This window comes from Euwallacea fornicatus, chromosome 1, assembly GCF_040115645.1.
Source record: "Euwallacea fornicatus isolate EFF26 chromosome 1, ASM4011564v1, whole genome shotgun sequence".
Classification (NCBI taxonomy): Eukaryota; Metazoa; Arthropoda; class Insecta; order Coleoptera; family Curculionidae; genus Euwallacea; species Euwallacea fornicatus.
In genome coordinates, this window is record NC_089541.1 from 6,551,909 (window position 1) to 6,578,972 (window position 27,064).

Here is a 27,064-nt window from a genome sequence, read left to right on the forward strand (position 1 = left end):
CATTCCCTCAAAGACAACACTCGCGAAAGCTTCTTCCCGTTTTATGGACACTCTCGATCCTTGAACGCGGACTCCCTCAAAATCTCTCACTTAACTTAACTTCAGACTAGTGCTCTCTCTCTCTCTCTCTCTCTCTCTCTCTCTCCCGTTTCTTGGACACTGCTCGATCCTTGAAGCGGAATACCATCAAACCTCTCTCACAACTTTACCCTCAATCTCTACTCCATAACTCTTTTACAAGACACCCTTCAATCTTTATACGTATCATTCTCAGATCTCGGGCGAACCAATACCGACTCTGTAAATATATGTATAAAAAGTGTATATAAAGTTGTAAATCGTAGTGTAAGTTAAAGTGATATCCATAGTAAAAGTAAATTACTTAATTCGTGCTACGGAGTTTGTATTCCCTGAACCCTTGAACCCCGGTTACAATCAATTGACGCATCAGCGTCTGGTCCTTCGAATTAATAACACACCAGCAAAATAGGAGATACCTCTTCGGGTGCCTTGTGAGGCAGTCGTTACTGTTAGGCAGTGACTAAAAGCCCCTGGCCTAAACATCTGGACTGGTCCAAATTTAGACTGGGAATAAAAAACTGTTTATGAAACATCGAAAGCCTCCAAGCGGGAATAATTCCCTTCCATCAGGTTCTTTTATCGATTGCCGCAGCTGATTTAATCCGTTTAAATCCCCAATCCCGATGAACTAACCGCAGCTGCTTTCGAAACTAGTTTTCAAAGTCCCCGGGCGAGGCGAGTCCTAACTGTGCGCACAAGGTTAATATATTATTGGAAGTTTGACTTTTCATTTGAAAATATTTTCATATTATTGCAAAATCATTCTGATAGTTTGCATAAAGTTTACAAATATCGTGGTATAGTCTAGACTTGAAGAGGAACTTGTACAATCTTTATTTGATTTACATGAATATCGCTTTACTGGATAATTAATATTTACCCTTAAGGGTCGAAGGTGCTCGACTGTAAGCATATTCAAAGGGCTTTAGGTCGATGGCCATTAACTATTGTAGAGCCAGAGGGTGAATAACCAAGAACCCTCTTAAATATTTATTAACACTACTACTAAATAGCTATATTATAATCCTTTGTTTTGTGAACACTTCAGATAAGGGATACTAACATGCATATACAGGGTTCCTTGTATTAGATTAAACACTTTAAAAGTCTAATAAAAACTTCCTAATCGAAGAAAAAATCTTTTAGTGAACTAATATATAGCTAATTTTACAGGATTTATTATTAATTTAGATAACTACTAAATTTTTAAAAACTATGCCTTCTAAATGCTCTCCATCGACTTCAATGAAATTTTTAATTTCAAGTATAAACATTTTACATCTCCCGGCGTAGTAAATCTCAATCTTCTCTTGCAGTTTTATTTCGAATTCGCTCTTTCCAGAATTGCTGCTACACCACAGGAAACAACAACTTTTGGACTGGGGAGTTTTTCAATAAATAGTTCCGAAAATTTCATTTAAAACCATTAAGGAAAATTAAAGTGATAATTGTTACAGAACTGTTAATTTTTAAGATGAATTTAAATCTTAACAAAATTGATGATTTTTTTTCATGGATCAAGATTAAGATGGAGATTTGCTTCGCCAGGTAATGCCGAATTTCTGTACTTAAAATTCAAAATGGCAATGAAGTTAATAGAGAGCACTTAGAAGATAAGATTTTATTTAAAAAAATAGTTATCTAAATTAATAATAAATTCCATAAAATTAGCTATACCGTTGCATAATAAAATGTTTTTTTACTTTGATTAAAAAATTTCTATTTTCTGTTTAAAGTGCATAGTTTAATATGACGAACCCTGTACAAGAAGCTACTACATGTTACAGGGTTAGTAAAAATTGTAGAGACGGCTTAGGCTCAGTTTAAATGAAGCAAAACTGGTACTTGAATCATTATTCGAAACAACATTGCTAGAGCTAGAAGAATAGCATCTCTTAGAAAAGTAATGTATTAAAACAAAAACTTCATAAATACGGTTAATATTAACAGTAATATTTTTCTTGTGCGGTGATTCTAATACCTGTTCTGGTTTATCCACAGTGACTTTTCAAGCACGATAGTCTAATACGGCCGTAATATCGCTTGATAGATCTATCAAAAGTAGCTGTTAAAATTACCAATTTAAGTTCCCACCACGAAACTGAGACTAACAAGGCATGCCTATGAGTTCCGATTCCTATTGGCAGGAACAGTTTTGACACGGCTTTATCACCAGTTTGTTCCCAAAATGGTGAATGGTAATATGGTTTAATTGATTTTCAATGAGATATAGGCTAGTCTAAAGACCCACATTATTCCTTCTTGTTTTATACAATCATTTCGTATTTAAAATAAAGTGGCACCATTCTGTCATAATAAAATGGAGTCTAAAGTTTGAGTGAAAAACATGCAGTCAATACTTTCAAAACTTTCCGCAAACTCGCTGAAGTAAGCGTATACGTTAGGTAGCACATTCGAAAGTCAATAATGTCCTTTCAGAAAACTTCTATTGCATCAAAATCAAATTTCTTAGTCTCTAGGAACAGTACACATTATTCAGCAGTCTTCTAGTTCATAAGATTTTTTACAGTGGCAGAATTCTTACCTAATAGTTACCGCAACTTTAAAGTAATTTTTAGAACTTAGCAGCCACCAACAAATGTTACGATAAAGTTCTACTGTGATGGAACTCATTGGTACTTCTTTCTTGTCGCGTCGCTGTTGTCATATTTCTTAGTAAAATTTACGGAATTTGAATTTATTGTGAATAGTATTTGCTCTAGTTGGATTATTGCGATCGTAAAAATAGTTTCTAAAAAAGACGACCTACAAATTATTACTTACGTACATAAAATAAGTTACAGGGCTGATACCATGAAAAATGTAAAATTTTAGCCGCTATTATCTCAAAAACTGTTAAATATATGGGACATTCCACATAAAAAATACTAAAATATACTAGAATAAATTAATTAAAGAAACTACATACTACTAAACTTGGATGAAACACCTTCTTTTGATGTGTTCAGGTTATTTTCGAATATTTTACTAATCCTATAAACGTCAAACAATCAGTATATATTTTCGCGACTCCGTTCTCGGTGATCCCAAGATTCGGGATACTTTATTAGTCTTAGTTTCGGGATTAGAAATGGAAGATTTTCCATCAATTTGTTGCTATGTTTCATTAAAATCGACTGATTTGCTACATAGCTTGAGCAAAACACTTAAACAAACTGTTTAACTAGATCCACTCTAAAACCGAAATTCCTGCAGCATAAACTGCATAAGCCGGCAGCCATTACTACTCATTCCAAACGTAATTGAAACTCGGCAACGTCGCTTGGATAACTCGCTATTAAAAGTAATGACGGTGTATGAGAGTTGCCTGCTTATGCCACTAATAAAGGTTCAAGCGTTGTAGCCGCTTACTACGCAATTTTTCAAATGTTCTTTACAAAAGTTTCACGTATGAATTAAGTTCGTGTTTGAAAGTTGACGAGATTTACAGAAAATACTTTATAATTATTCATGTAACGTGATATTGTCTCCGTTATGCAGGGTGTTATTGAATAGGTATCTCATCTTTCCCAGGGTGATTTTTCAATTAGTTTAAAGACGGAAAGTTCTTATATATATATATAAAAGAACTTTCCATTTTTATACTATAAAAAAAGAAAAAATATATATATACCGTCAAAAAACCGCAACAAAAAATAAGAATCGACGTGTCCTACCATTTTTTCAAAAAACAAATATCCGATGTGTAACTGAATTTATTCCATACTTTATGTACACACTATATAGTATTTATGATACCCTCTATGAGATACAACTAAATTACTGATAATTTTGAATGTCTTGTCCCCAAAAAACCGTGGGGACGAAATTTCGTTAAATTGGCAGGAAGAGATCTAAAGATAACAAAGTGATCAAATCTGATTTATTTTTTCAAACTGATATCCCGTATCTTGAAAACTAAACTAGCTTAGACACATATTTATAAGGACTTTGCATCTTAGAACTACTTCAAAAATTACTCTGAAAAATATCGAAAACTTATTCAATAACACCCTGTAAATGCAGAGTAGGGTTACATTTTGATAACCATAATTGATTTTTTGAAACGTCGAAAGATAAATAGTCATGTTATGACCAATATAATGAAATGGAAGAAACCACAAAGTTTACTGGGATGTTACAAATGGCCAGCGTCCTAAAAAATCGTGCTGTAATTAATGATTAGATCTGACGGTGTAATGAACAGTTATAGCACTATAACTTTCTGGTCGAGATTATTCGAGATCTTCCTCGAACTAACAATCTTTTTTATGTATATTTCTAGAGTGTAATTCTCCTTTAATTCTTTAAGAATGCGACTTTAAAAACGTTAGCTTCATACATATACAGGATTCGCCATTACTCCGGCCTTGGTTCCTGGTGTCTTTGTATAAATATCAATATGAAATGTTTAGTATAGTACTCATATATATTGGAAAGCTGCATGATTTAATAATATTTTTGTTAATACAGAGTGTTCCGTTTTTGCTGGGCAGCATGAAGTTATAATTTTTTAAATAGCAACCCATATTTTTTTTACGCCATTTGATGAAACCTTAATTTGGAAGGAAAATACACTAAACATTTTTTAAATTGGTTGCGGTGTTGCCATATTAGAGAAATTTCTTTAAAAATGCATCATTAGAAAAAAATTATCACAAAACCGGTGTTTTTTGAAATTTTTAAACTTGTTTTTGTAAATTAGTAAATGAAAATCAGGGGTACTTAAAAACTTTAAAACATTTTTTTAATGCACCATACTTTTTTTGTATAACAGCGCTAATTTGCAAATTTTACAAATTGCTGAAATTCGTTTTTTTTTATAATGGTACCCATGATTTTATTTCAAGTCCTAATGTAATTTTTAATTCTCTATTAATTTGCAATAACATCTTTTCATCTAACATTTACAGTTATGGAGATATTTGCAAAATTTCAATCAAATTGCAACAGGCATTATTATAATCCAATAGATTTATTCTAGTAGGCTTTGCTTCTATTTAACAAAAGCACAAATTACTTATTTCATTTAGTTGTCATATTACCTGTCACTACCTTCTAATATGGCAACGCCGCAACCAATTTAAAAAATGTTTAATGTATTTTCCTTCTAAATTAATATTTCATCAAATGGCATAAAAAAATCATGGGTTGCTATTTAAAAAATTATAACTTTATGCTGCCCAGCGAAAACGGAACACTCTGTATAAACAAAAATATTATTAAATCATGCAGCTTTCCAATATAAATGAGTACTGTACTAAACATTTCATATCGATATTTATACAAAGACACCATGAACCAAGGCCGGAGTAATGGCGAACCCTGTATATATATATATAAAAATTTAAATCCTTTATTGATCTTTACGACATGCGAGTTCACCTTATTGATTATGGAAGGAATATTTTAATGTCCATTTTCTAATTTCCTAGAAAGAGTAAAGACAGTTCTAATTTCAAGTTAAAAAAAAATTGAGGGTAAGGAATGTTAACCACCCTGTATGCCCTTGGTAGTAATAACGAATCCTTGCTGTTCCTGGGAGAAAATCGTTTTCCCGTCTAATTAATATTTATCCCTCGACGACCAAAGGTGCTCAACTCTAGGCATATTCAAAGGATTTCCGGCTGATGGTCATTAACTATCATAGAGACAGGACGGCTAACCAACAACCCTCTTAAATATTTACACTAGTCCCATCAACCGCCAAAGCAACTTTTTCTTGTTTACAAAGATACAGAAACTATATTTATACGTGTTTACAAAGTGCATATCAAACAAGGCTTACCGTTTTTCACCGATCCACCCTTGGGCGAATTTGTGAAGCTGGTTTGTGCGTCCACCGGAGGCTTCCGAGGAATTTTGCGAATCCCTCTTCTTGCCCTCGCTTTAGCTGCGTAATATATCCGGATATACACGAACACCATGATGCATGATGGAATGTAAAATGAACCTAAGGCCGAATATAGGACGTAGCCCAATTCTTCACTTAACTGGAAAGGAAAAAAGATAATTAGCCCCTATTACAGGTAGGTCCTTAATGGAATATTGTTTTCGAATATATAAAATGAGATATTAATGGCATATTTTTTTTCTTTTTTTTACTTTCAATTCATTCCAATTTATTCAATCCCTTCAAAGCATTCCTTTAATTTTTGCAACCCGACTGTCCGAATCAGATTTTATAGATTAACATTAAAATAACAATGAACCTATGTGATTTTCCAAGATCAAATGATCAAATTGTTACCCCTAACATTCTTCGGATTTCAGAGTTAATCTGGCCTTTCCAAGTTTCAATTTATAAAGCCCATTTCTACGTTGAATATTAAATCCCACTGTGACACACCCAAAATTCCACATATGATACGGGTGGCGAGAATTGAATAGCAGACAACATGCAAGCTCAATCTCCAATTAGGTGCGCTCGATGGCTCAATAATTGGGGCGACTGTTGAATTACCCAGGCATCTATTGTTTAGTAAACTACTCAAAAATATTTTGTAAACAACCTTGATTTGTTCGAAATCGATGAACTATTCGACTATGATTAAGTATAATCGTATTTTCATGGAGGTTTTTATTTCGCACTAAGTATTTGGGTCAGGAGTGGTAATATAACGCCGCTCACGACCTAAAGTTCATTGTCAGCAAAAGGTCCATTAAACTTTAATCAATTTTGGCAGCAAGGGTGGCGCAATGGCATAAAATTTAATAACGTCACCTCAGACATTTTATTTTATTGCTTTTTCCGTGGCAAAATACCACGTCTTGCCATTTTTTCCCCGTCAATTTAATGATTCTTTTTGGGGAGGGGTAATGGAATTTCATATCAGCTCCTAGAGACCCCGTGCTTGGATAATGCTGATATTATTAGATGTCTATATGATTTGACAACTTTACAAAGAAGATTAATTTTTTTTCAATAGAAGACTGACTTAATACGAACGAAACACAATTTAAATAATTGCAAAAGTTCTTTCGAAGAAAAGGAAAATGATGACGTTACATTAATCTAGCAATTTTAAAAGTGCATAATGAGAACGAAAAGTTAAAAATGTATTCATGCCCGTAATATAGATTAAAAACATTATTATTGCAACTTACTCAACTTACAGTTTTTCCAGCTAAACGTAATCTAATTTCACTAAAATCTCGGTCTTATTTGTATAAACAAGAATAATATATTTTGAAACGATTTTGCTTCTCGTTGGGAAAGTCAAAAGTTTAGCGTAAGTAGAAATCGCTATAGTGGAAACTTTATCTGAACTTTCAAGTAATCCAAAGCAGATTAACCCACATTAAAGTACTCAAACTTTCAATTTCTCCTTCATCTTTAGTAGGTATAACTTTTAATTTTCTTTACTAAATTTAGTAATATTGTACTTAACTCATTTCGAAGTCGAAATTAGCGTAGAAGTACTCTAACTTTAACATATATTCGTCAAACCATCCGCCAACTAAGAGTGGATATTTTTCGTTGTTGAATTATTTCCTTTTTTTGGTTAAATTGTGTTAGTATTTGAACCAAAGATTCAACAAAAATGGTCGTAAATTATTTCACAATCTGAGACAAAAACGAGTAAAAGAGCTTATGTGGCCCTCGTCACTGTTTTAAAGTGGACTTTTTGTTGACGCCCCCCTTTTTGCGTTTGTTCATACAGGTATTTTTTTGTATTTTTAGTACTTTCTTTTAAAAACCGCTGCTTTTTTAGGGCTGAAAAGACGTGTAATTCAATTTTTTAAGAATGCAAAACTTCAACAACAGCTTCCACGACACGCGTCTTCGGGATGGAAAAACCCGTTTCCAATCTACTTTATTAAATTGTACTTTAGGTTTTTCAAGCAAGAACAGGAACGGCAAGGGCGATACAGACAATTCGCTTGATTTAACACGGTAAAACTTTGATGAATGTTGGGAACGTGTTCTCGACGTGGTTGGGATTTACGGAAAATTGAACAGGCTACAGCCAAAGCGACGTTTAATTTTGTTTTTAGCTTACAAAGACTGCTGTAACTCGTGAAACATATGGAAACAAGAAAACTTTTTAATTTCCTTCTTTAACTATTAGGTTGTATTGGAAAGGAGAGTTGGTTGAGAGATGGGGGTATTGCGAACGATCCCAATCTACCCCTTTGCAATCCATATAGGTTTCCTCTCCTCGTGTAAGACAGTCCGTCTTTTTTTCGAGGAAGGTTATCCTACTCTACTCAAGATTCCGAAATTCCTTCCGGAAGAGAAAGGAAATTTCGAAAATCTATGCTTAAGGCGTATTTGCTCGCATTATACACTTCTAAGAAGTTATATGAAGATTCTTCTCTTGCTGATTATTTTTAGAGCGAGCTGTCCTTTACAGAGGATGCACATGTCTACTAAGTTTGCGATGACCTGTGAGGACTGCCATCGCGTCCTCTCTGCATTACTCAATTATACTTAGTAGCCACGATGCATTCATTATTATCATTATCATCATCATCATCATTATTATTATTATTAATATCATTGCCATTTTTATTATTACTATTGAGATTATTATCATCGTAATCGTTATTGCTAAACACTCAAGATTAAAACAATTTTTTTTTATATTGATGAGCAGTTGTAATAAATGATGTTAAGGAAATATCTCCATATCGAACGAGTAAAACGAGCACAAGGGTTATCGACAGTGTATAAAAGTTGGGCAGTCAAGACTACCAGTTTAAATGATGCCCCGTTCCATTGGCATTAAATTTCAAAGGGCGGCTCGAATTAATTACGCACAAGCGGTGGCTGCATTCCCTTAACGACGTGCCTATCGATTGACCCTTTATCTGGTTTACAAGCGTACTCTTGTCCATCAAGATATCTTTCCTATACATGTCCGACTGACCTCTATCGAGATTTTTGCAGGTTATTTGAGGCCACTTTTAAAGCGTATCATAAAAGAATTCCAACCATCTCCGACACTTCAAAGCCCTCAAAATTCCATCACAACCGGTGGGATGTACAGAATTTCCAGCTGACCTGAAGGGGTAAATTGCTAGATCCACGGAATAACTCGTAGGAAAATAAATGGGACGCATTTTGCAGGTTGACCGTAGGATCTTTGTTATTACACGTGAAATTTGCCAGGGAACAGAAACAGATGGCTCCAATGAAATGAAATATCGGAATAGTTAATTGGAAAATGGTAATTAGAACAGAAAGACATTTCATAAATAAAAAGGGATAAAAAGTAAGAAATGTGAGTCACACTGTGAAAAATTATGCGACCAAAAGTTCATATATATTATAAAGGGTTGAGCCGCATTAACTCCGGTCCGCAGCAAAAACATCCTCTTAAGGAACTCAGGACAAAGGTTTAATTAAACGAAAACTTCAATTAAAAACCCGCTTTAGAAACTTTCCAGAAACTGAACTGAAACAACAAAAAGCCGTTGACGTCCAATTTACCTCGGCAAAAATTGGTTGTTTTGCTTGAAACCATCATCAAATCTACTTTGCAAATTGTTTTAGATGTGCCCTTAAACACTTGGCCGCGCTAATGGTGTCAAAGAAGTGCACCAATCTCAAACCCATCTGTGACAGGATTAATTTAAACTTCTCTCGTATATAAACTTAAAGTCTCCTCCCCCTTTTTGTCCAAGTTTATTAAATCTTGCATCTCTTGAGACACTTTCGTCACTCATTTTGCAATTTAGTCCAAATTGGATTTCAGTGTAAAACCGGTTACAGTATAAAGAACGAAATCAATGAAACAATACGGTGCTCTGTGGCACAATTACGGATATGATCGTAAAATCAAAATAAATTGGATATAAGTGTCAATAAAACGGGGGAGTTTATTTGCCAAAAGCAGGAACTCTGCAACGTTGTGCCATTAAAGTGGCAGTAATGTAAGGTGGAATGGCACTTTTATTAACAATCCCGATAAAATTGGCTGTAGGCTAAAAAATAGTCACAGAAAGAAGGAGAGTGACATTGCCACATGAATATTAATGGGAACATAGAACTTTGTAGGTTCCGGGAATAAGGTTAATTTAGGTTAGAAAAAGAAAGCGTTGCTGGATTTTCCTATTAAACGAAGGTGGAAGGTTCTTCAAATTACATTTTTAAAGTTCTAGAGTTTCCAGGTTAACTTAGGATCCATATCTGTGCATCAGAGCAATAAACTTCAACTCAGAAGATTCTAAATTTGCTTAATCTGAATTAACCTTAAAAGTTTCAAAGAGACGGAAAATACCCAACTTTAACCACTTTTTAAATTTTAAGCGGCCATCTTTTTAGGTTCCCAAGAACAATTACTATATATGTAATTTTCTCTAGTGGAAACGGTCATCACTCAGAGGGCGATTTCCACTTCGTCCCTTGGACACTGCATGGTATTCAACAGCTTTAAAGGTTCCGAAATTATCATCCGCAAACTTCTCCATAAGTTTTCCCAATGAACGAGATAGGCCACGTTTAGATGTGGTCTCCGACATGGTGCATTCTCACATACTACCCTCCATTGATTAAACGTACTTTCCTGAATCGCTGAACAACTGTGTGAGTCATAAAGGTTTGTATGCATAGCCCTAGAACACGTAGAAACTTCTCCTTCGGCTTTATTGGAGGCATTTAGAAGATGGTGGCCGGCCATTGTCTTTCCGGTAACTTGTACATCTAATGGAGCCACCATGGAAAGTCTGGACACGCACTGTGGTGGTTTTCTTGTGTTCTAGAACAGAGTTCTTAGGGCAGCGAATCCCGTCTGGTACCTTTCTCATTAATCAAGATGAAAGGGTGCAATTTTGGCAAACCGTTGTGAGATTTGTCTTCTAAGCACTCCATATGTGCGAAAAAAATGGAGGATGGGAGATTTTGAAACGAACGCCCTATGTACATATATGTCATTTTATATTTGAACATTTAAAATCTAAAAAATTATTTTAGAGTTCAAACATTCAATTTCATTGAGGCAATATGTTGTAGAAATTTATTTTCATAAAACTTTGCGTTTTTAGCTCCTTGAAATTTCACTCAATTCCACAATTTATTTTTCCGATGAACACGACACAGTATTTCAAACACTCTAACTAAGCGATACAAATCACCCGCCTCGATCCAGCCAGTTTCATGCACTCTTGACCACTCTCTAAGTAATAAACAATACCAAATTTACAACTCACCCCTTGACCATTAATTCCGCGCGCCCTTTGCCAATCAATATCGGTCAAAAGTGAACACTGACCAGTGCCATAAATTCCGATCTGACCTCCGGCGTACAGACACTTTCGAAAACAATATGTTGCAGTTAAGTAGAAGTAAAATGAATGGCTATCTCGCAGGCACCAGCCCTGACCAACGTTTGTTCGTAAAGGTAAATACAACATAATAAATATACGAGTATGGACGTATTTCACTAGGTTGGTATAAATACTGGGCTTCAGTTCCTACCATAAATCGTTGAGGTGTGCTCACCTTTGTTTCACTTCGAGATGTGTTTGAGCAAATTCGAGAGGCAGTTTAATAAATTATGGTAATACCCCCAGAAAATCTAAACGTTCAAGAGGGTTGTTGTCCCTTGTCAACATATCCCAAACATAAAATATAACCGAGTTTAAATTCCAAACTAAAGGGTGCCTATGCATAAAAGATAAATCTCTCCCGGGAATATATTTCGGCGCTAATTTTACATTCCTCCGCAAGTTAAAAATTGCTCGGGGATATTGTAGACACTTCCATACATATATTTCACTAAAAGCCTTTTTAGATCTACTAGCATGAAGTGCACGTATTACTCCGGGAAAAAGGAGGAAAATACTGGAAAGAATTTGAGCCAGTTGTGGCAATTTCTTCTAGAGGTACAAAAAGAGCTTTAAATAATTTTACACGCTGGATATACATTTAGGTATACAGGGCGATTCATGGTGGACACTAGGTTAGATGTTTGCGCTAAACGAGTCACATGATCTTTCCGAAAATTCGACCGTGCGCGCATAAATGCAACGTTGCCGCGTGTCCTAGAAAGTAGGAGTAACTCCAACATATTAAATGTGACATAACAAGAATACTCTAGAATACCATCAAGATTGATATAGGGATGAATGTTTGCTTGCTTGATTTAAGAACAGTACTTTTTTACTTTATGGAAAGATAAAAGAACAAATTTACATCACACCAGTAAACCGTAAAGAGGAATAGCCCTAACGTGTAAGCGCATTCGTGAATTTAATGTAAATGAGATTCAGAGAGCCACAAATTTGTGTGTAAACTTGCGCGTTTTAAAGTCGTTCAAATCCAATGGCTGTCATTTTGAGCATCTAACGTAAATATTAAATAATTGTATTATTTCAACAAGTTATTTATGGTCCATTGTGGAAACTTGTTCCACATTTAATGGCATTATCTTGCATGTGTATAAACGCGTAAATGAATATTTACAACCCCGCTACCTATCAAATTGTTTGAATAATTGCGTGGTACTTTTTTTTATTTTAGGGTAGGTATAGGAGCGTATTTCATGAATTTGGAGGGAATTTAGTGGTTTTTAGCACATTTGCTGATATAGAGAGCGTTCTATTAAAAAAATGTGCTTTAGGCAGGTTTAATGCCTAATCCCGAAAGCTTGAATTTTGTACAAGGTAGATCCAGTACCACATTTCTATGAAACAATGTCCAAAATTTCAGCATTTTATGAGTTCAAATAGCAATTTAACCATAAGGTTTTATTAAGGCTTGTGTTTAAAAAAATATTAGAATATTAATTAATATTTCAAACACTGCTAAAGATCGTTACAGGAGATGTTAAGTAGAAATTATAGGGGGGTAGCAAACGTATAAATTAAAAACATACAGGATCTCCCATTTAATATATCGAACTTCCTATTGCTGTCTTATATAAGATGTGATTATGGCAACGGTAATGCTGCATTGTTAAAAAATATTTTAGATCGAGAGAGCAAGACGGATTACGTAAACGTCTCATGGCCCATGGACAAAATCGTCCTAAATACACTATATGGGGTGTTAGGGAAGTAACTTTTTAAAATTTAACCAATAATTAAGAACATCTTTTTTAACAAAAAATTTTGTTATGACAGAGGTCCAAACTCTTAATAGTTGAAAAAATATATATTGATAACCGAAAAGCTCTGATGAGTTTAAAATTTTAATGACATGATGAAAAATGTACTTGACAGATGTTGATTGTTCGAGGTCTAACGAAAAAAGATAAAATTATTCAACAATAACATTGCTCAGAGCAATTTAAGAATTCATTAATAACAAATAATACAACTTAAACGGTAAAAGTAAACTTATGGGGCAATGCCGCACTGAACGTGACCGAGGAAACGGCGTTTATTGTTGTTATGATTGTTTTTTGCAATTCCTTAATACCCGGTAGGTGATAAAATTTGATCTTTTATTAGTACGTGAATTTATTCGGAGTTATTAGCACTACCTACGTGAAAATATATTCTCGACGAGAATATCATGAGATGCTTTTGATTTATGGAGAGACGTTACAAAATTCCGAAGGTTACGCTAATCGTTATCCAGAAAGAAAACTTCCAGCTCTACAAATGGAATTTTTCATCGTGTAGGAGGAAATTGATTAAAACGCTGTCGTGCACGCATGGGCTCACATAGTGGATATTCCAAACATTTAATGCAGTAAAAACAATAAGAAATTTGTGTTTTGATTGTGATGTGGGTGGTCTAAAACGTGTAACGGAACGTGTTATGCTAACTCGAGATGACAACAATAATTAAAAGTGACTCTTCAAAATAATAAAATAAGAATCACATAATATTTAAATTTTAACTTTAAAACCTATCAGATCCAAAGAAACCGTGAAAAAATGCACACCCTGATGATGCGGCTATTTAGGGAGGTAGCGAATTGCAATATACATGATGCGATGTTGCCAATTCTCGAATGTTTGGTTTTCATTTTAACGGTAAATGTTGGTATTTACGACCATGTTGTAAGGAAGTTTTTTATTTAAAATGATATACTTAATCATCAGTTAAATTTAGGAAAGTCGTTTCCCTAACACCCTGTACAGATACAGTATACTCAAAGAAAAAAAATGTTTTAATCCTTTATTAATCGCATGCTATATTGTGACAAAAATTTCACTGTTATGTTAACAGTTTGACATGCTCAGAAACTTAGTTTGCCTCATAAACTGACCATATAATAATTTTAATTGCATTTGGCGATAGCATGTGCAGGCGAATTTTGAACTTCTAATTAGAAGGCCCCCATGGATGAGACTTCCATTTAAAGTCCAGGAAATTGTAGTTCCCTGGAGTGTTTTTGTTGTTTGGTAAATATGCCAAAGTGTGTAGGTGTGTATATTAATGTATTTCTTCAGACGTAGAAGAGAGGCTAATAACTAAAATGCCTAATAACTTCCAACAGAATAATTGAGTTTAAAAACAGTTTGTAAATTAGGCTAAAAACACACCTAAAATTCTGAAAGAAACTTAGATACCCAAATCTTATCATTCTCGTCAAAATATCACTAATAGCAACAATTAGGGTTACTGATGTTTGGAATTGAAATCTAGATATTAAGTAACTCTAAACAATTATGGCCCGCAATACATTATATATCCGAACTCCTTAAATTTTCCAGAATATCAATTTGATTAAATAGTACTGTTCTAACTTCTTGATTTTTCTATCCACTTTGTGTCATCGATATAAATATTTAGTTGGAAAGTTTGCATTATCAATCAAACCCATTTGACTTCGAGCCTAGCACGACAAGGGTAAAGTTAAAAATATAGTAAAGAGAGGCAAAAATATAATGAACAATATTGCACATTCGACCCAAAAATTTCGATTTACTTATAAATCCTTGGAGAAGGTTTTAGCGAAGATTCTGCGTATCCATTAGAAGCAGTTTTTGCATCCAATGTCCTTCCTTTAGATTGAAGCTTTCAAGAAGCTTTTGAGTAAATCATCTTCTTACAGATCGTGCCACAAAAAGCGTATAATCCAGATATATTGTTAATTCACGTCAACAAACAGGTAATAAATTTCACGTTCCACTAGGTGGTTTTAGATACTTAAATTGGCCAAATTTAAGACATCACATAGAACAAAGAGTTAACTTTCTAAATGGGTTTTCCAGGCGCTTAATTAAGAAAAATCTTTCTTAAGGTTTTTATCAGATTCTTCTAATTTAGGTAAACACTAATTCCAAATAACAGCTATTCGACTATAGTAGGAAGAAGAATGTTAATTAAATTAAATTAAAGTTGAAGGAAAAAATCGTCTTCGTCAATAGTTTTACCAGATGCTTGGTTGAGGTTATTTGGACAATAATATTCTTCTTATGAAGGTTCGGTTTAAAGCACTATATTTCTCTCAAAAAGTTAAACTGTAGAGAATATTATGCTGCTGAAGTTGTAGATATAAAATTGGATGAAGAAAGCGGCGACAATCAACAAAATTTGAAGCGGACTTCTAACCGATTCAAGCAATTTAACACTGCTGATAGCACAACTCCAATGCCCCCAAAAATCCCCTCATTTCATTCGCATACTCCATTTCAAACCGACATAACTTATCACATTATATTTTCTCCAAGTGTTCCTGAGATAGCCTTTCAAGTCGAGTTACTCAATTTGCCGGAAAACTTGCGCTTTTGGATTGCCAACCTTAGATGTCTTTAAACGAACTTAGATGTCTAGATTGTTATGTAATGGTGGGTGGACTTTAGAATCAATATTTATAAGAGAATCCAGAAAGTGCTTAAGTTTGAGCAATTTGTTTAAATCAGATAAATTGTCGGAAGGGCCCGGAGCAGCTGGAGAAGTTGCAGCCTGGAAATTAGTTAATTGCTTTGGAAATTAGGTAAATCCTATGATTAGCAACCCTTGGGTACAAAATGATGTTTCCCTAGTTGGTTGCGAAACAAAATAAACTTTCAGGTGAGAAAGTTGCATCAAGGCGAAATTAACCTTTAAACCTAAAGCTGAGTTCCAAAAAGAGGTCTTTTTTCGGGAGGGTACTGCATCATTTTAGCGGGCAGTAGAACATTGCCCTTCAAAGAAAATATGGGTTGCATGAAGAATGCCTATTAATAAGCATATAGACAAGTTGTTAAATTGCATCTATTGTCCCATTCTTGAGATATTTACTTGAAATATAGGATGAACATGAAACCTTCTATCGTACTAAACCTTGGAGGCCAGTGTCTACGGTACTGGCCTCACATAAAACTAACTCAATGTCACTGATATCGGCTGAGTTACATCCGTTATTCAGGTTAGTTTAATTTTATTTTCCCGAAGCGATAACCGTTTTCAAGCGATAACGTGACCCATTTTTCCTATTTTATTACTGTTTAACTTAAAAGATAATTTATTGATATTCAAACGTAACATGCATTACGTATTCGTTGCCCAACTCTGGAATATCTTCTCGGCACATGTTTGTCCCGAAAACGGAATGTATGTTAACAAACAGACAATCCTCAATGACTTAAGTAAGTCCCAATACGACAGCCATCCAGAAATGTCCTTAGAGGAAGGTAGAGGCATTCGGATGTCAGTCTGTTTAGATTGAAATAAAGTGTCTGCAAGGTAATACGTAGGAGGAATCCTTGAGAGTGTTCTTTTGTGTATACTCACTCCCCGAACAGTCTGCTTTATTTATAGGGTAGTTTTCCAATGGGTATAGTTAACGATTTGCTTAGGTGCGGTTTAGGGGTTGACAAACGAGCGGTTCCTGCCTGCTTAATGCAGAATCTATACACCTTTCAGTGAAATCTATTCAACACTCGAGCAGCACTTGCAGGATTGGTGTCAATGGAAAGTAATAAATTACATTTGAGGTTTACTGCGAGTTCACTCTGCTGTCGTATAAAATATAGTTCCATACTTTAAGATACACGGAGATTTTTTTTTACGAAATAAGCTCTTTTTATTTCAGCATGTTTACATTATTATCTTTTGTATGAGGGATCGATTTATTCTGGCAAGCTTGCTCATAAAATGAAATGGCGTCTCACATCGGAAGCAGTATTTTTCCGAAAGCCATAAATTACGTTCAAAAACAGTTTAATCTCGAATTGTTGTAATAAATTCAATAAGAGGTTTAGCAGTGCTATATTTGAGATAAAAACTCAGGGGATTATCGAAAGGGAGGAGTGAGTGTCTGGATGCACAAAAGTTATATTTTAACTTGTATATCAAGAGTAGCTGAAACTTTGAAAGCGATAAAGAAAATGTAATTCGTGCCTGACTTAAATAATCTGTAGATGAAATATTTCTGTATTTATTCAAAAAATTTATAGGGCAGAAAAGCATAGGAAAAAAAAAGTATAGGAGAAAACTGTAGTAGGCATTGAAAATTTTCGAAAAACGACTCATTTTAAAAATTTCTTCACACCTTGTACCATGTTTCCTCAAACATATGCAGTGTAATTCAAAATTGAGTTCAAATACTTTGAAAGTATATTTGAGGTCAAAACATAATTGTTAGTTGTTTTAAAAAACTCAAGACGTAAAAATTTTAGTTTTTTTTTGGTCTACTAAATGCTGATAGTTCAATTTAGAGTTTCTCGATGGAAACATAAAATGTTCTTCTGAAATTAGATTTACATGATTTTTGAAGTAAAAAATCAATAGAGCGCATAAAAAACAAGAGCTTGTAAATTTTTCATGAAATTTGATCGGTGACTCTATTTGACATAATCGATTTTATCGCCGAGCTTTCGATGACTCCAGTTCCGAAGGCTTACATTTTACGTCACAAGTTTGTGGGAAGAAATAATCTCATTTTGACCTCAAAAATAATCTTTTTAAATATTTGCACTCAATTTTGAATCACCCTGTATTTGTTGTACAGAGCGTTAAAAATTAGTAAGCCAAACCGTTAACGACAGATTCTTTCTATGAGAATAATTAGACTTTCTTAATGCGATTTTTTTCTTTGGTGGTTTGTACTCACTACACACAGTAGTGTTGTTCAAGTTCAAGTTTAAGAAAAAAAATTATTTTATTAATTACTTCGACGTTTTTTAACAAATTTTAATGCAATTTTCCAGTGATGCACAGTTCGGTGAGATGCACTTTTCCTACAAGTTGGATGACAAAAATTGAACCAAAGTAGGGAAAATGGGGGGTTTCGACCCCCAACTTTTTTTGCAAATGTCAGTAGTGTACGTGTTTATTTTTTTTAAATAAATGTTCCTTTACCTTACTTTTTTATTTTTATAAAATTTTTATTTACCGTTTATTCGAGAAGATGTCCCAGCATATTACCTCTCATTACACGGCACCCATTTTTCACTTATATCGGTAATATACCTATTATTAATTTCTGCACAAAAGCAATTCTGAGCTTAAACTTTTTTACCCAAATTATAGAAAAAGTGTGCCTCATCGAACTGTGCATCACAGCAAAATTCCATTAAAATACGTGAAGAAAGGCCGAAGCTGTTAACAAAATTTACAATTTAACACTCTCTATAGAAAATATAAAGCGCCGAAAAAAGTCGCATAACGAACGTCAAATTATTTTCGTTTACGTAAATTGTTTTTTTTTTTGGAAAAACGAAAATTTGCAACACGCTGTATCTGTTACATTGGTTCCTGTTCGAAGCATTCTGCTAACTCCCACTCCACCACGAATTTTTGATTCTTAATTCCAATCGTCGTTCCTCACTTAATATTAAATATCGAACTCGATTACGTTTATTATCTTACCAGAGAAATCCTGGAATACAGTTCATAATAAGAAACATTATTCTTTGAGGTAAATATCGCTGCTATAGCTTGTACATTAAAACCCGAAACAGCTTGAATAATATAGAGATCTCGTTGAATTCGGACTTTTTTACGGGTCACTACTTCCTGCCAACACAGCCAACTGGTGCATCCCTAATTAAATCTTGCCAGACACAAAACAAAGAAATGCACAAAGCGCCAGGGAACTTTTTAATAAAGGGCTTTTTTAATAGTTTATTTCTACCGCATTTGTGAACGCAAACAGTAGTTCTTTCGTTATTAAACATGCCTCAAATTTATCTATCCACCTTCCTTTATCCAGAATTCCCACGGCACTGGATAATTTTCCCCAATTTGGTAAGCGATTATCGGGAATGAATGTTCCGTTGTAAGTAACTTCCGGTCTGGACACCTGGAAAGGTTTGCGTGAGTTTGTCGCTGTTCCAAAAGTGCCTGTTGCTTCCACACGTAACGCGATTTATATTTTTAGATTAAGAGGTGAAAGTTCAGAAGGTCTGCCGTTATTCTTTAAATTCTAGAAACATGGGATAATAAACATTCCTCAAAACAAACACAGCCATGGCGGAAATCATGCATTTATTTTCAATTTCCTTCAGGTAATAACAATTTTATTTAGCTTAACTGTAAAATATTGTTTCAATTTTCTTGCGATGGTGGCTGCTACATGAAGAAATAAGTTCCGAGAGAGGGTTTAAGAAAGGAAATATATCCTGTATAAACTATAAACGATTGTATTCCCGCCATAAGCTTGTTGGTAGCGGTACAAGGGTTTCGTAAATAACTCCTCTTCTATGATGGATAATTTCCATTTCCATGACTGATTTGCCATTTTCGGCGGCGGGGAAATTCAATAAAGAATTGGCTAGGTAACGGATTCCTATTATTCTCCAACAATGGAATTCAGGAGAGATAGATAGGTATGGATGGACCGATGGCAAATCTAAAAACTATGTTCTTGGCGCTTATTCCTTAGGACTCAAGAGGGGATATCGCAGGAAATTCGATTGTAAGTGGGTATATAAAAGGAGATTTATAACATAATTTGGCAATAAATTGCCTCAATATTACAGTCGTTATCGAATAAAGTGTGCATTGCATTCTTTTACTTCAGGATTTGTGTGTTCCGCAGTTTTCGGTTTTTGATTTCAGTGAGTTCGGTCTGGTACACAGACAAACACGATTTACTTCCATACTTAATCTATCGACTCTGAACATAGAAGGAGCCAAAATATGTGGCAATGAAGTTGTTTACATAAATAGTTTTGCAGATGTTTTCTTCACTTTTGCAACGACGTTCAAGTTGCAAACTAACCAAAGAGGAAAGTTCGAACTTGTTCCAGAATAAAGGAATGATGATAAAACTAAATTGAACCTGGATATCTCCATTGATTTTATTCACATTCAGGATCACGACAATAGATATCAAAGTGATCCCATATTTCAGAATCTAAAAGAGTTATTACAACCTGGTCTAGTTCGGGTTACAGAGCAAGGCCATTGCTCTCTTAAGTTTTCAGGTATCGGTGTTTAAATGTTGGAAAATAACTGGAAACGAATAGATTTCCAATAGGTTTCCCTCATTTTAAATGTTTAAATTATTTTTTCGGTCAAAAGTATCATCATCAAACAATTTAACATTATCGTGCGAAGTTAAACTTCCATTTTACGAGTTTATATTTACAATTTTGTTTTATTTTCTTTCTGTTTGTCATCATCCCTTCATCTCCATTATAAAATTTTCCACCTGGCTGACTCATGAAATTTCCTCCTTTTTTTCATTACCAGTTAGTTTCTTTCAGAGGCATCTAAGGCTTCTCTTCTATTTTTATTTTCCAAAACAATCTCTTCCATAAATTTGTTCCTTGCCTCCAAGAGATTGGTTGCTAATTAGCGGATCGCCCAATTTCCAGAGCAATTTACTAAGTTCAAGTTTGTAATTTCTCCAGCTGCGTCGAGACACTTCAACGATTTATTTGATTTAAATAAGTTGTCTAGGCTTGGGTCTGTTGTGGATATCGATCCGAAGATATTTGCCTATGAGAATTGGACATTTAAGGGGATGATTGGGAACCAAATTAGGTTCAACACAATAAAAATTTAAATTTATGTTGGAAATATGAGCAATTATTGATCAAAGAGAACACATTTCTGGTTAGATCGAAAACATTTTTATTGTAGGGCACATTTCAAGGTACATACAAGAAGGTCCCCTCTGTTATTCATATTTGCATGAACCGATCTCTTGAGAAAATACTTCAGAAGCACCATTTTATTCACGGGCGAAAGCCTTTGTTGTTTGCATGATGTCCCACTTTACACTCCGTTTTTGTGTTATTCAGGAATCCAATCCAGAGGTGGAATTTGTGAGTCCTTAAGCCAGAATCTTCTCTCTCTCTCTCTCTCTCTCTCTCTCTGTCTCTCTTTTTCTCTTTCTCCCTGCCTCTCTCTTTTTCTCTTTTTCTTTCTCTCTCTCTCGCTTTCTCTCTTTCTCTATTTCTCTCTTTCTCTCTTTCTCTCTTTCTCTCTTTCTCTCTTTCTCTCTTTCTCACTCTCCCTCTCTCTCTCTCTCTCTTACTGCCATTTAATCAGGCCCAGTGAGACAAGCTATTAGGCAAAATGTTAGAGACGACCATGAGGATTCATTCCTCAAATATGATTAGTTCAAGGCTCTTGGTAAATGTCTCAATAACTTCCAATTATTGTGGTAATTCCTGCTTCTGAATGCAGGTCCGGTTGCGCAAACGTTCCAGAGGCTCCACTTGTTTCCTTGATATACCCTAAAGCACAGTTCAACCGCCCAATGCTAGGATGGATTTTAATTGTACTTGCAGTATTTAATTATATTTACTTAAAGCAAGGCGGCTGTATAGCTGCAGGAGATGGAATTAATTTGGGAACTCGTAATTTATGCAGAAGGATTCGACTTAATGAGATTTTACTGATTGTTGCCTTATCGATTAAGGAGTGGGGAGTTCAGTTCCTCAGTGCATTTAAGTATTATAAATATTTCCGTTTGAAATGTGAATGTCTAAAAATCGCGGTGCAGCCATTATGTGTCGACCATCTGGCTTTTCGGCCCTTGCGACAAAAATATTTAAATTGCCCGTGTGGCCTCGAATAGGTGAATCGACTCTTGTTAAAGGTAAAAAGTTTTCGATTAAAATTGTTATTTTATGAGGTTCAGCCACGCTCGTTTAAAAACTAATTTCTAACATAATTTCACTTTTAGAAAATCAAATATGTCTTGAAAATTTACAAAAAACCGATTTTCCGGTAAAGCGTCTTTTGTGTATCACTTACGATATAATTAAAAAAGTTGTTTAGAAGGGGGATTTCAGCCTATACGCATAATTTGAAAGTTCTCGACCCACTTTATTTTATCACATTTTGTTGTGTTTTCCAAATAAAAAAAAAAGATGTTTATTAATGTTTGTTTCGTTAAAATGGTAAACTATTATTATTCGGTAAATTTAAAAACGTATAACTTCAAGCTCCACTAAATCTCTTAATTTGCAAATTTTTCAATTCGGAGTCGAAATTCTGTAAAAGTTGCCTGTACGAGTCCTCTAAAAATTAATTGAACTGCCTGCGTTATCCTGTTTTTTTTTTTAATATTTATGCATAATTTGGAATATGTTTTTCATAATTTATTGGATTTATTCTTACCCAATCAAAGTAGTCCATTATAGTAAGGTCTGGTAACCTGGGTGGCCAAGTTGTCCGGCTCATACCCCCAAACCATCTTTCACTGAATTGACCATTTAGTTAAAAAACAGTTTAACATGAGATTATAAACTTTTAAATTTATCTTTTGATAATAGTTTATCATTTTAATAAAACCAAAATTAGTAAAAATGAAATTTTTTGATTTGTATAATGCACAAAAATGTGAGAACTCAAATTTGGTCGAAGACTTTCAAATTTGGTCTATAGGCTTAGGGCCCGATTCAAAACAACTTTTATTAATAACATTATATCGTATTTGACCCAGAAAAAATACTTAATTTTATAGGAAAATAGATTTTTTTTTAATTTCAGCAGAGGTGAACCCCAAACAATGAAAATTTAAATCGAAATATTTTTACCTTTTTCAAAAGTCAGTTTAACCTATCGGGGGACACGCGGAATATATAAATAATGATTTTTAAAATGCAAAGAAAAGAGAAAATAAAATTACATTTAGAAATGCTCTGTTGAAGTGGTTCAAGAAAACATCGAGCGGGATTATCTTGTTTGTTGCAGTTTTTGTTATGTTTCCTGAGTAATATCTATTCTCATATTTCGAACCTGTTTAGCGAATCTCAGCTTCTTCTCGATTGTTACTCCTAAGTATTATTTATCTATTTAAATCTTTGCTTCTACAAGTAGAAGCGGGCTATCGACCTTTAGATCTTTCAATCCTTGAGGGTATTTATGAGTACATTTGTATACAATAAATTGGATTATTTAGCTTACTGTGGAAAATGTTCGAATAGAGTTGTGTTGAGGAATCGGAAACGGAAATGTTTTGTAAGTTTGCTTACCCAGAGAGGGTACACCACGATCGAGTTGTGAGGGTGTTTTTTCTAGTTTTTCTATATTTGTATCAGTCTCTCCGTTATCTTTGTCATGTTTGTGAGTTCGGAAAGCATTTTCTTGGAAAGGATTCCTAAGTGGTTTAGCTCCTGTTCTGATTTCGTGACTCTCTGCTATTAATATTGTGGATTGTGCTTTAATATGAGAGTAGAAATTGGGTTTTGGTGGCGTTTGGTGCTAATCTCCATTTATAGAATTATGTTATTATGTGGTCCGTTGCTGAATTAAGTCTTTCTACCCCATTCTCAGTCATTTTGTCATGTACGTACAATAAATGCGGTATCGTCAACGTATTACAATATGTATGCAGTTTTGTCTATATATTTTTTATCCTTTAAGCCATGGTTGTGTATATCATCGCAGTATACAGTATAAAGGAAGGATGAAAGCGGCGATCCCTGAGGGAGCTTTTGTTCAGGAGAAACAGGAAAAGGAAGGGTACCGTAAATTCGTCTCTTAGTTGTCTGTCTTCAAATACGATTTTGATAATATAAAATAGGCATTTTGGTGTTAGAAATTTTTATAATTTTGTATAGTAGATTACGTGCCACATGCTGTAAATAAACTTGCAGATCTACTGTGTGGATGTGTTGTTTGTATGCTGTTCGCCAAAACAGAGAGCGGGTGAATAAAAGTGTTTCGGCTTAAAGCCAAATTAATATATTGAGATATGTTTTCCTAGAAGTTCCTGAAGGTTGTTTTATTATTATATGGCTAAAGCTCAAGAACCTTACTTATCCTTACTAGCCCGGGAGTGATACGATAGATATGTAACTTTGCGTCGGAGTTTTCTTTCGCCTTTTTTAATGCTTTGTTTTCAACATTACCCAGTGATTAATTGTATTCTGCGCTGTAATTAGTTTGTATGCCAGATCTGATGGTTTACCAAGATTACACCACAGTTTCATCGAATTCCAGTTCTGCTTACCAATTATATGCTTTGTCCAAAGTCCCGACGGATCTCTGAAAGCCTGCTGCATTTGCATCAGCTTTATCGTTGTCTGTTTAATATTTTGTTCCATGTTCGCCGATTTTTCCAATATTGTTTGTTTTTTTTTTGCATCGTGATAGTATTTTCAAACTCCCTGCCAGTATTTTGCTAGTGTTAGGGACTCTAAGTTATTTGTTTTTTTGTTTTCTATTTATTTTTTATTGTTGTTAATGTTAGGTTTATTGTATACTGTCATTTACTCCCTTAAGTTACGCCTATGTACTGCGATACTTATTCGGAGAATACCATCTGGGTGCCAGACCACATGGCCCATCAGGCCAAAGCTAAGGATACGCTTTGGTTGGGGAATGTGCTACTAGTCGAAGAAGCTTTCTCTATAGGGACTATTGCTTTGATGGTCAATTTGTTGGACCCGCAATATTCCCAGAAAAGCGATTAGTATAGATATTCCCCAGATGGCCACGAGTTATGGGATGCGTTGTAGCCATAGCTTATAATGGTTCTTGGTGGTGGTGCGCCCCTGGTTGGAATTCTTCGGGGTTAGTACTTAAGGGATAATCGGAGCAATTTTCGCTCTCTTTTTCTGCTCTTCCTGTGGTCTGGTCGGGTGAAAGCTACGTCGGTGACGGGATGTGATCCGCATCATATCGTGTACCCGCCCAATAAGCATTCTCCCTATTCTTCGTTACTTAGACCAAGATTCTTACATTCTTTTGAGATAAGTGCATAGTTAATACAGTCCATTTTTACATAAAACAAATTGTCTTTGTCGTGTTTCATTTATCGAAGGAACACCCTTAACAGCTAGTATCGACCTAAAAACCTCTTTAAATTTCTGTTGAGGTTCTTAATTGTCTCTTTTAAGTCACTATCACGGTGAGCGTTGTTTTTCCATTTCTAATATTTTGGCCTCAAACTTATCAGACATTCCTAAAACTAAGTGAGCAAATCCCTCTCCGAACGTAAACACAAAGCCACACAGTGAATATGTAATACGAGGGCAAATTTTTAATTCGCCGACAATGTTTTCTTAGTGCAAAGTAGTGTAAATTACTGTTGTTGCCGACAAAGTTTCTTTGGAACAATGCGGCATTGTTTGCTTCGAAGTCTTGGTTCCTGCCAGAGTACCGCGAAATTTGAGAGTGCAACAACTTCAAATTAATCCAAATATTTGCACGGATGTATTAGCTGAACTGGCGATAGTGTCGAGTTGGTTTTCGGACGATGAAGTTCCAGCTTTATTTATAGTCATTTGACATTTATTAAAATATAATATTCTTGTTTTCATGTTTTCACACAATCAGTTTTTTAGGCTTAGCCCCATGTACAAATTTTCCCATTACAAGCCACTTTGGGATATAAATTTTCAAGTAACGAAATGCACCTTGGAAAGCTGTGCACGTAAATGTCTGCAACAACAGGTGTTTTGTAACTTTGCCAATTGAATTCCGGATTTGGCTTAAAAAGGCGAACCTAATTACAGTTGAGCTCTGGATATCCACAGCAACTGATTAAGGGATAATTTTGCCAAAATCTAGGCAGCAACGGGGTTCTTTTTTTAAGTCTGTTGATCGTTGAAATTTGATCTTCTGCTGCTGCTGTGATTTTTCATCAGATCTTCACAGTTCGGATAACATAGATTTTCTACAGACACAATGCCATCAGTTGGCATCGCAAATAGCAATTAATTAATTTACATAGAGTTAACTATACTCGACTATGCACTTCAAATGTCATTAAAATTTTCTACTTAAAATTAAAAAAATCTTTTACTAGATTAATATACAGGGTTGGAAGAAAATCCCGAATAGAATTTATATCTTTTCAACGAGTGACTTAAGAAAAAAAGGCTAAAACACGTGAATTGATTTCGAGTTGTATATACCTTTTGGCAATAAAATGAAATATTTTCCATCAATCCCTTAGCTGCAATCCTACCCAACTTGTTTTTATGGAAACATACGTCGTATGTGGGTTATGAAGCAAGTGAAAAATAGAATCTTACCATACCCTTTTTTTCTCTTACCTACGTAGTTAATAGGAAATACAAAAAATCTTTTAATAACAAAAAAATGACGAATGCTTTGTTAGCCGGATCTGCACGTTATTTAACATACCAGATGCTGAAAATTACCTACACCCTGTACTTAGTATGCTCCCATGCGATGCTGAGCCCCAATAAAAATTAATATCGATACGTTTATGCTTTAAAACTGAATAAAAAAAATGTATTGTTTATCGAGGCAATAAACTTAGTGCAAAAAATTCAGCAATTTTTTTCGCTTTTTGAAGTGCATCTTGATATGCTAAATAGCACTTTGCTTGTTTATATATTTTATCGATGTAAAAAAAAGTATCATTCAGAATTAAAGGCAGAATATCGATATTAATTGTAATTGGAGTTTTACTATCGCCTGGGAGCATGCCAAATAAAGGATGGAGGACATTTTTAACATTTGCTACGTTAAAATTGGACACAAAAGGAGGTTTTTTAAAAGAGTTTTTTATTTCCTAATAACCAGATAACTAAAATAAAAAAAAACGTATGAAAAAATTCTATTTTCCACGAGTTCTTCAAGAAGCCCACACACGACATATGTTTCGATAAAAAAAAGTTGAGTAGGCTTGCAGCTAGGAGATTCAAGGAAAATATTTCATTTTATTGTCAAAAAATACGTAAAATTCAAAATGAATTCACGTGGTTCGGCATTTTTTTT

The 27,064-nt window shown here is 34.5% G+C and overlaps 1 protein-coding gene across 1 annotated transcript in view; it reads right to left on the minus strand.

The window, feature by feature from the left end:
- Octalpha2R (alpha2-adrenergic-like octopamine receptor) overlaps positions 1 to 27,064 on the minus strand; it is a 128,592-nt gene that overhangs the window by 15,752 nt on the left and 85,776 nt on the right. Inside the window, exon 2 of the mRNA XM_066287726.1 lies at positions 5,870 to 6,074. Coding sequence (XP_066143823.1) covers positions 5,870 to 6,074 — 205 coding nt within the window. The remainder of the gene's footprint in view (positions 1 to 5,869; positions 6,075 to 27,064) is intronic.